General features: G+C 43.0%; 1 protein-coding gene across 5 annotated transcripts in view; it reads left to right on the top strand.

The window, feature by feature from the left end:
- The window catches only part of tnni3k (TNNI3 interacting kinase), a 45,527-nt gene that overhangs the window by 21,557 nt on the left and 8,366 nt on the right, over positions 1-15,604 (top strand). For 4 of the 5 annotated variants that reach the window (XM_046871269.1, XM_046871264.1, XM_046871270.1 and 1 more), the window contains 5 exons: positions 2,072-2,124; positions 2,531-2,663; positions 2,819-2,928; positions 3,922-3,981; positions 4,260-4,417. In XM_046871269.1, coding sequence (XP_046727225.1) covers positions 2,072-2,124; positions 2,531-2,663; positions 2,819-2,928; positions 3,922-3,981; positions 4,260-4,417 — 514 coding nt within the window. Of the gene's footprint in view, positions 1-2,071; positions 2,125-2,530; positions 2,664-2,818; positions 2,929-3,921; positions 3,982-4,259; positions 4,418-7,062; positions 7,209-15,604 lie in introns of those variants that run through there. The other variant, XM_046871266.1, reaches the window with a different exon arrangement.

Below are 15,604 nucleotides of genomic sequence, written 5' to 3'. Positions count from 1 at the left end.
GTTCCGCACAGTCTGAAAGTAATTCAGATGCCTGTTGGAAAACTCCAAGCAAGCTTCCATGGGTTTTGCACAGAGGAGAGGCTTCTGTCTAGCCACTCTGCCATAAAGCTCAGATTGGGGGGCAGCAGTTATGTGTGTCCTTCTGGAACTTTAGAGTGACCATCAGGTTCTTGGTCTCCTCTCTTACTAAGGCCCTTCTCCCTGAATTGCTCAGTTTGGCTTGGCAACCAGCTTTTGGAAGAGTCTGGGTTGTGCCACACTTCTTTAACTTCAGATCTGTGCCTTACAACAATTCTGTCTCTGAGCTCTGCAGCAGTTCCTTTGACCTCATGACTTTTTTATATGCATTGTCTTCTATAGAGAGGTGTGTGTCTTTCCAAATCATGTTCTGGAATTTTTTTACTTTGTCATTGTGGGGAACTGAGTGTAGATTAATGAAATACAAAAATTTGTTTTAATGATTGTAGTATCAGATTTTAACACAACAACATAAAATAATAATAATAAAAAATTATATATATATATATATATATATGTATATATATATATATATATATATATATATATATATATATATATATATATATATATATATATATACACATACAGTGAGGAAAATAAGTATTTGAACACCCTGCTATTTTGCAAGTTCTCCCACTTAGAAATCATGGAGGGGTCTGAAATTGTCATCATAGGTGCATGTCGCTGGCCTGTCGCTGAGAAACACTGAGCTCATTGAGCTCCCTCCAAAGATTCTCTATTGGGTTTAGGTCTGGAGACTGGCTAGGCCATGCCAGAACCTTGATATGCTTCTTACAGAGCCACTCCTTGGTTATCCTGGCTGTTTGCTTCGGGTCATTATCATGTTGGAAGACCCAGCCTCGACCCATCTTCAATGCTCTAACTGAGGGAAGGAGGTTGTTCCCCAAAATCTCACAATACATGGCCCCGGTCATCCTCTCCTTAATACAGTGCAGTCGCCCTGTCCCATGTGCAGAAAAACACCCCAAAGCATGATGCTACCACCCCCATGCTTCACAGTAGGGATGATGTTCTTGGGATGGCACTCATCATTCTTCTTCCTCCAAACACGTTTAGTGGAATTATGACCCAAAAGTTCTATTTTGGTCTCATCTGACCACAAGACTTTCTCCGATGACTCCTCTGGATCATCCAAATGGTCATTGGCAAACTTAAGACGTGCCTGGACATGTGCTGGTTTAAGCAGGGGAACCTTCCGTGCCATGCATGATTTCAAACCATGACGTCTTAGTGTATTACCAACAGTAACCTTGGAAACGGTGGTCCCAGCTCTTTTCAGGTCATTGACCAGCTCCTCCCGTGTAGTTCTAGGCTGATTTCTCACCTTCCTTAGGATCATTGAGACCCCACGAGGTGAGATCTTGCATGGAGCCCCAGTCCGAGGGAGATTGACAGTCATGTTTAGCTTCTTCCATTTTCTAATGATTGCTCCAACAGTGGACCTTTTTTCACCAAGCTGCTTGGCAATTTCCCCGTAGCCCTTTCCAGTCTTGTGGAGGTGTACAATTTTGTCTCTAGTGTCTTTGGACAGCTCTTTGGTCTTGGTCATGTTAGTAGTTGGATTCTTACTGATTGTATGGGGTGGACAGGTGTCTTTATGCAGCTAACGACCTCAAACAGGTGCATCTAATTTAGGATAATAAATGTAGTGGAGGTGGACATTTTAAAGGCAGACTAACAGGTCTTTGAGGGTCAGAATTCTAGCTGATAGACAGGTGTTCAAATACTTATTTGCAGCTGTATCATACAAATAAATAGTTTAAAAATCATATATTGTGATTTCTGGATTTTCTTTTTAGATTATGTCTCTCACAGTGGACATGCACCTACGATGACAATTTCAGACCCCTCCATGATTTCTAAGTGGGAGAACTTGCAAAATAGCAGGGTGTTCAAATACTTATTTTCCTCACTATATATATATATATATATATATATATATATATATATATATATATATATATATATATATATTATATAAATAATGTGTGTGTGTGTGTGTGTGTGTGTGTGTGTGTGTGTTGTACAGAGTCACGCTTCCTGCTGTCCATAGATGAAGACAACATGACAAAACAGCCTGGGGTGTGTTTATGCACTCTCTCTCATTCACAGTGATCAGTGTAGTGTGTTCTGATTGGCTGAGGCACATAGAAGTTTGTATGGAACTTATTTAAGAGACAAATGACACTTGAAACACAAATCAGTATTTGTATTAATGTCATGATTATTAGGTTTAATCATTAACTTGCCCTGCTGCTTTACAAAACACAATGCAAAACCTCCTTGCTTTCACTGCAGTTTGTCTGTCATGCAGCACTAACATACACACTTGTGCTTTATTTAATAATAATAGAGAGAACATGAGTTACAGTGAAATGAAAATAAAGATGACCTGAAATAACTAAAATGTTTCTCATTAGCGCACTTAGGTTCTGATGCGTGGTTCAGATTCAATGTTTTTCATGGAAGTGACTGTTCCCATGTGTAGAACCTTCGCTGGATGGCTCCAGAGGTGTTTACACAGTGCACACGCTACACGGTGAAGGCAGACATGTTCAGTTATGCACTGTGTTTGTGGGAGTTGCTGACGGGGGAGATTCCATTCGCTCATCTCAAACCGGGTGACTAAAATAAACAGGAAACGCACTGTATAATAAATAGATAAATTAATCATGACCATCTATCTATCTATCTGTCTGTCTGTCTGTCTGTCTGTCTGTCTGTGTGTGTGTGTGTGTGTGTGTGTGTGTGTGGGTGTGTGTGTGTGGGTGTTTAGCTGCTGCTGCGGCTGATATGGCGTATCATCACATCCGGCCTCCAATCGGTTACTCTATCCCTAAACCTCTGTCTGCTCTGCTCATGAGGGGCTGGAACATCTGTCCTGAGGTCAGATACACATATTCATTATTCAGTATTCAGTGTTTGCTGCAGTAGCATGTAGCATAGTGAGTGGACTATAAGGGCATCAGTGCTCAGACTCACATTTTTTACTGTATTTTATACTGATGTTCCTGTATTTTTTACATTTGACACACACGCTTATGATATTTTATTCTAAACATAAGTATCTAATAATTATACTTGTTTAATATAAAGAATGATTTTGATTTTTGAAAGGATTTTACACACAGAAATTAAATTCATCATAAAATCATAAAAAATATATAAATATATATTATATTTATTTCTTTTTTTTGGTTAGACTGACATTTTAATACATTGTGTGCATGTGTGTGTGTGTGTGTGTGTGTGTGTGTGTGTGTGTGTGTGTGTGTGTGTGTATGTTTTTATCTCTTACGTTACTACACACTTAGTTTAAAATGAGGCAGTGATGCAGTTCATTACACACATTCTGTCATTTTTACTTTCCCAACAAAACATCTCCGTTAGGAACACACACACACACACACACACACACACACACACACACACACACATACACAACAGTACACTCTACACATCAGTATACTACTGTCTTACACTTTACACTATTTTCAATTCAAATGAATTCATTGTAGTATATAGCACTTTCAACAGTGTACATTTTCCCAAGCAGCTTTACAGAAATAACTAGATTACTAATATAAATTTTAAATGTATATATTAAATCTCTAAATGTATCCCTATTGAGCTGGTGGCTAGGAAAAAACCCTTAGATGGTATGAGGAAGAAACATAGAAGGGAACCCATCCTGATCTGAGTGACACCAAATGTCTATTCATTATATCTTCATCTTTGTTAAAGTTACCACCTGATTACTGTTGGATAAAAAAAATAATAAATAAAAAATATTTATTCATAATTTCTCATTTTACCTCAATCCCTTACTCTCTTGCTCCCTTCTCTCTCTCTCTCTCCTATATCCCTTGTTTTTTTTAGGAAAGGCCGGAGTTCTCAGAGGTTGTATCTAAACTTGAGGAGTGTTTGTGTAACATCGAGGTGAGAGATGTGCTACAGTGTTAACATGTGCAGTGCTGATGTTGTGTGTTCATTAATACATCAGTGCTAATCCCATGTTTATTTATTTAGATTTCACACACACACACACACACACACACACACACACACACACACTATGTTACATCACTACTATGTTCACACTGAACCCCAGTTCAACATCCTGCTGAAAACATTACAGCTGTGAATGTTATGTTGCTGTGTGTGTATGTGTGTGTGTGTGTGTGTGTGTGTGTGTGTGTGTGCATACATGTGTGTAGCTCATGTCTCCAGCCTCCAGTAACAGCAGTGGTTCTCTGTCTCCATCGGCGTCTTCAGACAGTTTGTTTGGTCGTATGAGTCCAGGTCGGAGTCACGTCGCTGCGCTACGCACACGCTTTGAACTAGAGTATGCACTGAACACTCGTGCTGTCTGGAGGTATATACACACATACATACAAAAATATTCAACTAAACTTAACTTAGCTAATCAACTTAAAACTTGTCTTTATTGTTTAAAGTTTTGATAATTTGTTAAAAGAATTTACAAAAATACTCTGTGACATCAAACAATGGCAGACACCACACAGTTTTATAAACAATAATCTTTAATAAATATATGCAGTATTTTTTCTTAATTGTTTGATATGAAATAATAATAAATAATTGTATGATTTACAATGTATGATGTAGTCTTTGGACTTTAGCTCCACTTATTCAGAATAGTAGCTGTATTGATGAGACTTACACACTGAGTATCACGTTCGGAACTCCGTTTATTCACTGCTCCCGTGTTACACACAGTCAGAACTTAACTCTATTGGTAGCATTACACTGCCCACTAGTGGCCGTCATATATAACATATGCATCTCAATACATCTCCCTTTTTTTTTCAAATTTTCCTCAAAATTTCTTAACTTTATACAACAACTGGTTTTATTTACCACAAATATTACACCAAAATATTTTCATTTATCAACCATGTGTAACATTTCTTCTCAAATTCACCTCTTCACATTTCTTCTATTAGTCTTTTTGGCCTTATTATTTGTCTGTGAGAACGTTTTGTTTGTTCTACAGCATCCTTTCTATTTTCAGTTACAGATTCTTTAGCATTGTCTTGCATTTCTAATTGTTCATTTTGCTTTGCATTTTCCAGGTCATTCGTTTCACTTTCATTGATTTTTATTCCACGCTGAGGCACTTTTAGCAAATGTCTTCTGTTTCTCCTCATTATCTTTCCATGCTCCGTTAGCACTTTGTATGACCTGGGCGTAGTCTCTTTAATCACTTTGGCCAATGGTCCCCATTGCCCATCACATCTAACTCGAACAATTTCTTCTTGGGCCAGTGGACTCAGTGGCCGTGCTGTTTTGTTGTAGTGATCAACCTGTCTTTCATTTGCAGGATTCCACGTACTTCGTACCATTTGATGCTTTACTGATGGTAACTTTGTCCGTAGTTTCCTATTCATAAACATTTCCGCTGGTAAAAGTCCATATTCCAGTGGTGAAGCTCAGTAATTCAGAATAGCCAGGTACGGATCACTCCCTGTCTCAGTAGATTTTTTCAGAAGGCGTTTCACTATTTGAACTCCTTTCTCTGCTAAACCGTTGGACTGTGGGTACAGAGGGCTTGATGTTATGTGCTCAAAACCATAACTTTTTGCAAAGTCCTTGAAACTCTGACTTGCAAACTGCGGTCCGTTATCACTTATTACAGTCATTGGAATACCATATCGAGCAAAAATACTTTTTGTCTTTGCAATCACCTGCTCTGACGTTGTGCTTGTCAGCTGCACGAATTCCGGGTAGTTTGAGTGATAATCCATGAGCAACAAGTAATCCTTGTCATTAAGCTGAAACAAGTCCATTCCAACTTTTCCCCACGACTCCTTTGGTTTCTTGTGTGGCCTCACTGGCTCCTTTGATTGCTGATATCTGTGCCGCTGGCATACTTCACAACTCTGCACTAATGTTGTTATGTCTCTGTGCATGCCTTGCCAGTATAGAACTTCTCGTGCCCTTCTCTTACATTTCTCGATTCCTAGATGTCCTTCATGAACAAGTTTCAGCATCTGCATTCTCATCGAGATTGGCACAACGATTCTTGTTCCTTTCAGCAAAACCCCATCTAGCACTGACAGTTCTTCTTTAAAATTTTGGAAAGGATTCTCCATTATCACATCTCCAGGCATGTGAATCATGTCCATTACTCTCTTTAACTGTTCGTCTTTCAGTGTTTCTTCTGCTATTTCAACCCATTTTGTTGTTGACACTGGCATCTGTGCTTTGATAGTCAACATGTATTTGCACATCTTTCTCTGTGGTGCTTACAATGTTCTTCAAACTAGCTCTACTTAAGGTATCTGCAACAATTAAGTGTTTACCTGGTTTGTACTCGAACGTCAGATCATACTTTTGCAATCTTAGCATCAGTCTTTGTATGCGTGGTGGAACTTCTCCCAGTGATTTCTTTGATATCGCTATGAGAGGCTTATGGTCTGTCTCTAGTATCACTGATCTTCCATAGACATATTCGTGGAATCTCTCACAGCCAAACACTGCACCCAATGTTTCCTTCTCTATTTGGGCATAGTTTCTTTCCGCTGATGTCATCGTGCGGGATGCGTATGCGACTGGGTACCACTCCATGTCATGTCGCTGGAGTAAAACAGCTCCTAAACCCGCTTGTGATGCATCTGTAGAGACCTTTAGAGGCTTATCCTGGTCATAAAATTTCAAAACAGGTTCTCTTGTTAAACTGCTTTTCAACCATGACCACTCTTTTGCCTGATCGTCATTCCACTGCCACATGGTGTCTGTTTCTAACAAACTTCTCAATGACTTTGTGTTTGCTGACAGATTTGGAACAAATTTTCCCAAGTAGTTTATTAACCCTAAGGCTCTTTGCAGGTCTTTTTTGTCTCTTGGCTCTGGCATTTCATCTATTGCTCTGATTTTTTCTTTGTCTGGTTGTATTCCTTCTTCAGACAGTCTTTCTCCCAGGTAAGTGATTTCTCTTACTCCGAACTGGCATTTGTTTTTATTTAACTTTAATCCTTTTCTTTGTGCTTGATCCAGGACCTTGCGAAGTCTTTCATCATGCTCTTCTTTTGAGCGGCCCCATATCACTACATCATCAATGAAGACTCTGACTCCTTCTATTCCATCAAAGAGCTGTTGAACTGTTTTGTGGAATACTTCAGGTGCTGAGCTGATGCCAAAAGGTAACCTTTAGAAACAATGCCTTCCAAACGGTGTGTTGAAGGTGCATAATTTTGTGCTTTCCACATCCAGCACTATCTGATAAAATCCAGACGAGGCATCCAATTTGGAGAAATAACATGCTCCACTCATTGCACTTGTAATGTCTGACTTTGTTGGAAGTCTGTAGTGCTCACGTTGGATCGCCTTGTTTAAATCCTTTGGATCTATACACAGTCTTAGATCTCCATCTGGTTTTTCTACTATTACAAGAGAATTCACACATTCTGTAGGTTCTTCTATTTTTCTGATTATTCCCTCCTTTATTGGAATTTTAATTTTCTCTCGCAGGCTTTCTTTTAATGCTACTGGCACCTTTCTTGCCGGATGTATGACCGGTTCTGCATTCTCCTTCAGCTTTATTTTGTGTTTTCCTGGTAATTTCCCTTTTACTTCCATGTGGGCTATCCACTCTTCTCCTAGAGTAATTTGTTCCTCTTCGATTGAGTCTACAAAGATTGTTGCTTCATCATCTTCCTTGTCACTCCTCTTTTCTACTAGCTGTACTTTCTTCTTTGAATAACAGCATTTTGCAAGTGATTTTTCCTCCACAATTTCTGCAGTCTTTTCCAAAAGCTGGGCATTTTCTCGGTGCATGTTTATTTCCACACTTTCCACAACCTTTGCTTTCTTTACCTTGCATTTTCTTTTTCAAAGTTACTTTGTCTTTAGCACGTCGAACTGCATCCACTTCTGCTGTCTCTTTTTCCTCGCTAAAAGTCTTTAGCTGAGCCCTTGCGCTTTCTGAGGCCTGGCAAATTTGTATTGCCCTTTCTACAGTAAGGTCTGTCTCTTTTAACAATTGCATCCTCACTCTTTTATCTTGTACTCCAATCACTATTTGATCACGTATCATGGAGTCACACAATGTTCCGAAATTACATGACTGACTTTTCAATCTTAAATCCGTGACATACTGTTCGATGGATTCTGACTCTTTTTGTAGTCTGTTTCTGAAGACATACCTTTCATACGTCTCATTTTCCTCGGTGTGCAATATAGCTCAAATTTCTCAATCACTGCATCATACTTGTCTTTTTCATCTTCCGTGAAGACAAACGTGTTATACACATCCAGCGCCACGTCCAGCCCCTGTTAGCAGCAATGCTATCTTCCTTCGTTCATTTCCATCCAACACAATAGCGAGTGCATAAAGTTAAAAACTTTGCCTGAAAGCTTTCCAGTTTTCATTTATATTACCTGTCAACTTTAATTCGTCCGGCGAACGGATGGAATTCATCATTGTTAATCTTTTATCCTGGTACCATGTATTGGTGAGACTTACACACTGAGTATCATGTTCGGAACTCCGTTTATAAACTGCTCCCGTGATACACACAGTCAGAACTTAACTCTATTGGTAGCATTACACTGCCCACTAGTGGCCGTCATATATAACATATGCATCTCAATACAGTAGCAGTTTACTCTGTCGTGAAATTATTACCTTTATTCAAATTAAATATTTATGGGAGATGTAAGGAAACTTAAGAACCAAGAGGAAACCAACATTAAAGAACATGAGAAGAACATTTGAAACTCCACTCAGACACCAACATGAGCTCACAATTGAGCCCTGGAGCTGTAACACAGCAACACTACCTACTGAGACACCCTGACAGCTTTACTCAAGTACAAAACTTCAGAATTTACCTCAGTATTTACTGCAGTATTTATTTTAACACCTACATCAGTATTTACCTATCTCAATGTTTACCTCAGTTTACCTTATGTCAGTGTTGACCTCTATATTTACCTTACCACTTACATCTCACCTACATACGTATTTACTTCAGTACTTATATCAACATTTCCTCCGTATTTCCACACTACTTACCTCAATGCCTACCTCAATGTTTATCTAATTACTTACCTCAGTATTTACAATAATACTTACCTTAGTAGTTCTCTCATTATTTACCTCAGTATTTTTTTCAATACCTTTGTAGGTATTTACCTTATTATTTACCCCAGTACTTACATTAGTATTTACATCATTATTTACCTCAGTACATATGCCAGTATTTATCTCTGTAACAATATTAGAGCCACAATAGAAAATGTAGATGAAAGTGCTAAGTAAGAATGTTCTATGAGTATAAATGGCAAACAAAATTACATCGGTTGACAAAGTCACAACCTGGGACAAGCAAAGGTCAGGCAATTAGCAAACAACAAGAAATGAGAAAACCAAAAATAAAATCGTCACCAGGAAAAGCAGTTTACTAAAGAGAATATATATATATATATATATATATATGCTAACTAGCTAGCATCTCTACCAGCAGTGGCATCGTCCCGTAGCCACGCTACTTAGTCCCAATAACATTCGCGCACAGCGAGAAACATTGGAAAAACACGCGCTGCACACGGACCTCCCAGGACCCAGACACCTCGGTGCGCAGGTCAGGGAAGGCGCCGAGGCTGTGATACAGGGTGCAGGAAACGCTCATCCAGCTCACTGGGTGCATGCTGCTTCTGCTACATGACCAGCCAAGCTAAATCCAGCTCGGACCGGCCTGTGTCACGACCTCAAAGAGCTCTTCGTACAGCAAAGGCTTTGAGGAGTCCACAGGCTTACTAGCATCCATCATCTCATCCTCCTCGGAGAGAGAGACATGTAACGCTGCGCCGCCCGCACCGGGAGAAGAAGCAGCCACCAGGATTGCTTCCCCGAAATTTCTCCCACCCTGTCCCACCTCTTCCCTGAATCTCACACTACAGTCTTCCTCCTTCGGTTTCCACCATCTTATTCTTCTTTCAGGCCTTACTCTCCTCCTCTTCTTCTTCACCACCAAAACCATCCTACAGACCACCATCCGATGCTGTCTAGCTACACTGTCCCCCGCTAACACCTTACAGTCTCCAATCTCCTTCAGGTTGAATCTCCTACATAGAACATAATCCACCCTATGATCCTACTTCTTCTTCAAATGAATGTTTACCACTGCCATTTCCATCCTTTTAGCAAAATCTACCACCATCTGCCCATCCACCTTCCTCTCCTTAAGACCATAGCTACCCATCACCTCCTCATCACCTCTGTTCCCTTCACCTACATGCCCAATGACATCTGCCCCAATCATTAATCGTTCATTACTTTTTACACCACACCATACCGCACACGGACACTCTATGGACAATCTAAACCACCAAAAAAATTGTCTATTGTTTATTGTTTACTGTTCCACTGTATTTTATTTGTATATACATCTTTTTCTTTTTGTCTCACATAAATATATCTTTATATTCTTATATTTTATTTTATATATTTTTTTATACTTTATTTATCTGCCTTCTTTTTCTATTCCCCATCTTATTCCCTCATGCCGGACCGTCGTAAAAAGCATTTCACTGCATGTCGTACCCTTTATGTACGTGTATGTGATGAATTAAGAAATTTGATTTGATTTGATTTGAGGTTCACTCTCCACCACTTCATCTAACTCACTCCAGAACTTTTCCTTCTCCTCCATCTCACAACCCACTTGTGGAGCATAGGCACTGATGACATTTAATAATCACCCCTTCAACATTCAGCTTCATGCTCATCACCCTAGCAAAAACATTTGTCACCTCCACTACACTCTTACTGTACTCTTCCTACAGAATCACCCCTACACTATTTCTCTTTCCATCCACACCATGATAGAACAGTTTAAACACCTCCACTGTTCCTGGTCTTACTCCCTTTCCACTTGGTCTCCTGAACACACAACATATCTACCTTTCTCCTCTCCATCATATCAGCTCCCTCTCTCGCTTTACCAGTCATAGTACCAACATTTAAAGTACCAACCCAAACCTCCACTCTCCTACACTTCTCTTTTTTCTGCTGTATCTGTAAACATCTTTCTCCTTTCCTTTTCCTGCTTCGGCCAACAGTAGACAAATTTCCACTGGTATACTGTTGGCTAACGATACCTGTGGTGGTCATTGGTAACCCGGGCCTTGACCGAGCCGGGATATAAAGTTCTGGTTCATTATCCGCATATTTGATTTGGCACGTTTTACGCTGGATGTCCTTCATAACACAACCTCCACATTTATCCGGGTTTGAGACCGACACTAAGAGTGACTTGACTTGTGCAGCACTAATGGCTGCATTACTCTCGAGAACCCTGGTGCGACATTACACAACATATAGCTTGCACTTGCTGATGTAGCTGGTCACTGATGATGTGTACTCCTCCAAGTTGATGGAATCGCCGTTGGTTGCAGCCTCCCTAAATATGTCCTAGTCAGTGCACTTAAAACAGTCCTGAAGAGCAGAGGCTCCTGCTGGCCAGGTTTTCACCTTTTTCAGAACCAGTTTAGAGCGTCTGACGAGCGGTCTGTATGCTGGAATTACCAGAACAGAGATGTGGTCTGATAAGCCGAGATGGGGGGGCGGGGCTCTGCACGATATGCACCAGGGATGTTTGTGTAAACGAGATCCAGCGTGTTCGCTCCTCTCGTTGCAAAGTCCACATGCTGATAGAGTTTAGGGAGCACAGTCCTGAGATTCGCATGGTTGAAATCTCTGGCGATAATAAACAATCCATTTGGGGTGAACATTTTGCAGGTCGCTAATAGCCCGAGTTCACACAGTGCCTCTTTACCATTAGTGTTAGGAGGAATGTACACTCCAACAATGAAAACAGTGCTGAATTCCCGTGGTAAATAAAATGGCCTGCATCTTACAGTAACAAACTCCACCAGTGATGAGCAATCAATAGATACAACTTTATTGTCATTGCATTGTACAGGTACACAGCAACAAAATGCAGTTTGGCATCAACCAGAAGTGCAAAAAGTAGCAATCATGCAAATAGTGCAGATAAATATGTAGCATATTTACAGCTTGTGATATATATGTAAACATATGTACAGTGAATAAATATAAAGGCTATAGCAGTGCAGAGATGTGTGGACATTCTTGAGAAGGTTCTAAGGCTATAGCATTAAAAAAGAAATGTGCAGATGTACATTTGGTGGTTATAAGATTATGGCATTTTAGAAATGTGCAAGCTGAATAAACAAGAATATAAAGATACACATTGGTAAAATAGTGCAGATGTACGTAAAGTCAAGTCAAGTCAAGTCAAGTCAAGTCAAGTTTATTTGTATAGCGCTTTTTTCACAACAGACATTGTCTCAAAGCAGCTTTACAGAAATCAACAGTTAAGGTGAATGGTGTGTATTTATCCCTGATGAGCAGCCGTGGCGACTGTGGCAAGGAAAAACTCCCTTAGATGTAATGAGGAAGAAACCTTGAGAGGAACCAGACTCAAAAGGGGAACCCATCCTCATTTGGGTGACATCAAGAGTTTGATCATAAATCTTTCAACAATACAGAACACTGGAGAGTGAGAACTAACATGAGCACTGGAGTATAAGATTATAAGTAATAATCTTTCAACAGTCTTTGGTATAAAAGTAGGAGCTACTGAGCTCAACATCTGTGATCATCACAGATCCAGCATCAGCTTCTCCACGCCAGAGCCTTTAAACACTTCAGGAAATCCAATGTTAAACTCCACACATGCAGTGGGATCTAATTGGCACTGGTACATCTCTAGATGGTTCAGGATGTTTGTGAGTTTGGCATCTACTTCTTTAAAGTCCATAATCTTCATGAGGTGGGACGTGACTGGAGCTGGCCAAACCTCAGGAAGCCTCGGGATGGGGAGAGAAAGAGAAGCAGTGGAGAGGAATTAGCATAGCTGCTGTTCATGATATTAACAGCACAAGTTGATAATGTGCATGTGATCAGATGTTCTGGAGCACAAGGTTATGATGTGATGTGTGTTATGTGTAGAATTTGCTAAAATTATATGTTTTTAATCTGCACTTAAACTGGGTGAGTGTGTCTGAGCCCTGAACACTGTCAGGAAGACTATTCCACAGTTTAGGAGCTAAATGTGAAAATGCTCTACCGCCTTTAGTGGACTTTGCTTTTCTAGGAACTACTAGAAGTCCAGAGTTTTGAGATCTCAGGGAGCGTGACGGATTGTAGCATGTTAGAAGACTGGAGAGATACATGGGAGCCAATCCATTTAGTGCTTTATAAGTGAGTAGCAGTAGTTTGTAGTCTATTCGAAACTTAACCGGAAGCCAATGTAGGGATGATAAGATTGGGGTTTTATGATCATATTTTCTTGACCTTGTGAGAACTCTGACTGCTGCATTCTGAACTAACGTCTCAAGGTTACGAACGTAACCCTAGTTCCCCGAGGGAACGAGACGCTGCGTCGAAACGCTATGGGAACGCCCCTGCGTGACCACGCTCTGAACCACGTGTGAAATCTAGCCAATAGGCAAGCCGTGACGTCATAGACAGGCGACGTCGCGTAAACCAGGAAGCTACAAGATGGCTGTGCGGTGGTAGCGACATTAGCTTCTGCAAAGAGAGAAGGTAAGCGCCGCGGGATGCAGGGAGTGTGGCATGGAGCGCGGCGTCTCGTTCCCTCGGGGAACTAGGGTTACGTCAGAACCTTGAGACGCCCCTTCAGGAACTCGAGCTGCGCCGAAACGCTATGGGAACAAGTGTCCAATCACGCCACACTGACCAGACCCTGCCAAAGAGTGAGGGCCTCGCACCAGCACGTAGGGACAGAGGAGCCCGGGTGGCTCTGAGGTCGAGGCCATAGAACCTGACAAAGGTCAGCGGGGTGGACCAACCCGCAGCGTCACAGACGTCCCGGAGTGACGTCCCGGAGTGACACTCAGAGGCCGCCACACTCCGGCGGGGCGAGCCCTGACCGTGATCGGGCGGGGACCAGGACTCGCAGCCGAACAACTGCACCAACCACCTCCAAGGACTCGCCCTGTGGAGATAAGCACCCAGTGCTCGCACTGGACACAGCCAGGTCTCGTAACCCCTGGTCGGGGGCGATAACAGAGGAGGGCAGAATGCCTGTAACACGACACATCGTGTGGGAGCACCTGGCCCCATGTAAGAACACTCTGGGCATGCCAGGGGGCAACTCCAGGAGGGACGAGGCAACTGCCAAGTCCCAGACAGGCACTCCGAGTCGTGTCCCGGGCCACAGCCTCCGGGCGCCGCGGAGGAAACGTGTCACCAATGGGACCTACCCAGCGAACACGGAAACCCTCAGGGTCGAAGGGGTTAACCCTGCGGCAAACTGTACCTGCAAAAACACCAGAACTGAACCGACCGGGCAGTCATCTGGGTCCAAGTCATGGTGCTCACACCGTGACGCGAACAGTCGCCATCTTGCGGCGTACGACCTCCTCATGGAGGGAGCTCTAGAGTGGAGAGGGGCCTCTACTACCTCGGTAGAGAGAACAGCCGCTACAAACTGAGACCCCTCAGGGGCCACAGGCTCCACAACACCGGGCGGGGGTGAACCAGGGTTCCGCCCGCCAACAAGGTGCTACCCGGAGGAGACAGACTCCCTACCGGCAAAACTTTCCCAGAACTCCCGAGAGCAGCGCAATCGGGGGAAAAGCGTACAGGTGTAGCCTCGGCCAAGACCGTCCCACGGCAGCCACTGTCTCGACAGGGCGTCTGCTCAGACCGGCTCTAAATGAGAGGAGTTCGTCCCGGGACCACAAAAGGACCCCCTGCGCCCGTTGCTCGCAAGGGCGAGACCGGAGGTCCCCCCGGTGGACGATGTACGAGACCACCGCAGCATTGTCCACTGTCGAGCGGACCAACACATAGCGATCTCTAAGGACTGGGAGGAAGTGTTGTAACCCCAACAACACTGCCAGCACCTCCCGGCAACCTATGTGCCACAAGAGACGCGGGCCGCTCCACAGACCTTGGGCGGAGTGGCCACTCATGACCGCTCCCCACCCCGTGATGGAAGCGCCCGTCGTTAGCGTTACGCGACGACAAGGAGTCCCTAAAACGGGGCCTCGGAACAGAACGTAAGGTTCTACCATGCACACCGTGAGACCTTGATGCGACGACACAGACTCCCTCAGGGGGAGAACCTACTGCCCCGGAGCCACCACTGGAGGGGCCACATGCGGACACTGCCGACATGAGACCCAGCAGCCTCTGGAACTGCCTCACAGTGACCAGGCGGCCTGCCCCTACCCTCCTGACTGCAGTGAGGATGACTACAAACCAGGCGGGAGACAACCGTGCCCGCAACTCGGCCGAGTCCCACACCACGCCGAGAAAATGGCCCTCGGCGCTGGGAAAAGTACACACAACCCGGCGTCTCAGTCCGAACCCCAGTACCTTCATGCAGGCGGGAACAGCACCTCAATGCCAAACCGCCAGGTGCTCTAACGAGCCACCATCAACCAATCGCTAATATAATACAGAACGCGGATGCCCTGAAGCCGCAGCGGGGTCAGTGCTGCTCACGCACTCTGTGAAGGCACGGGTGAGGCGCTAGGC

Source organism: Silurus meridionalis, chromosome 17 (genome assembly GCF_014805685.1).
Source record: "Silurus meridionalis isolate SWU-2019-XX chromosome 17, ASM1480568v1, whole genome shotgun sequence".
Taxonomy (NCBI): Eukaryota; Metazoa; Chordata; class Actinopteri; order Siluriformes; family Siluridae; genus Silurus; species Silurus meridionalis.
The sequence above is the reverse complement of the archived record's forward strand: the minus strand, read 5'-3'. Positions and strand labels throughout refer to the sequence as shown.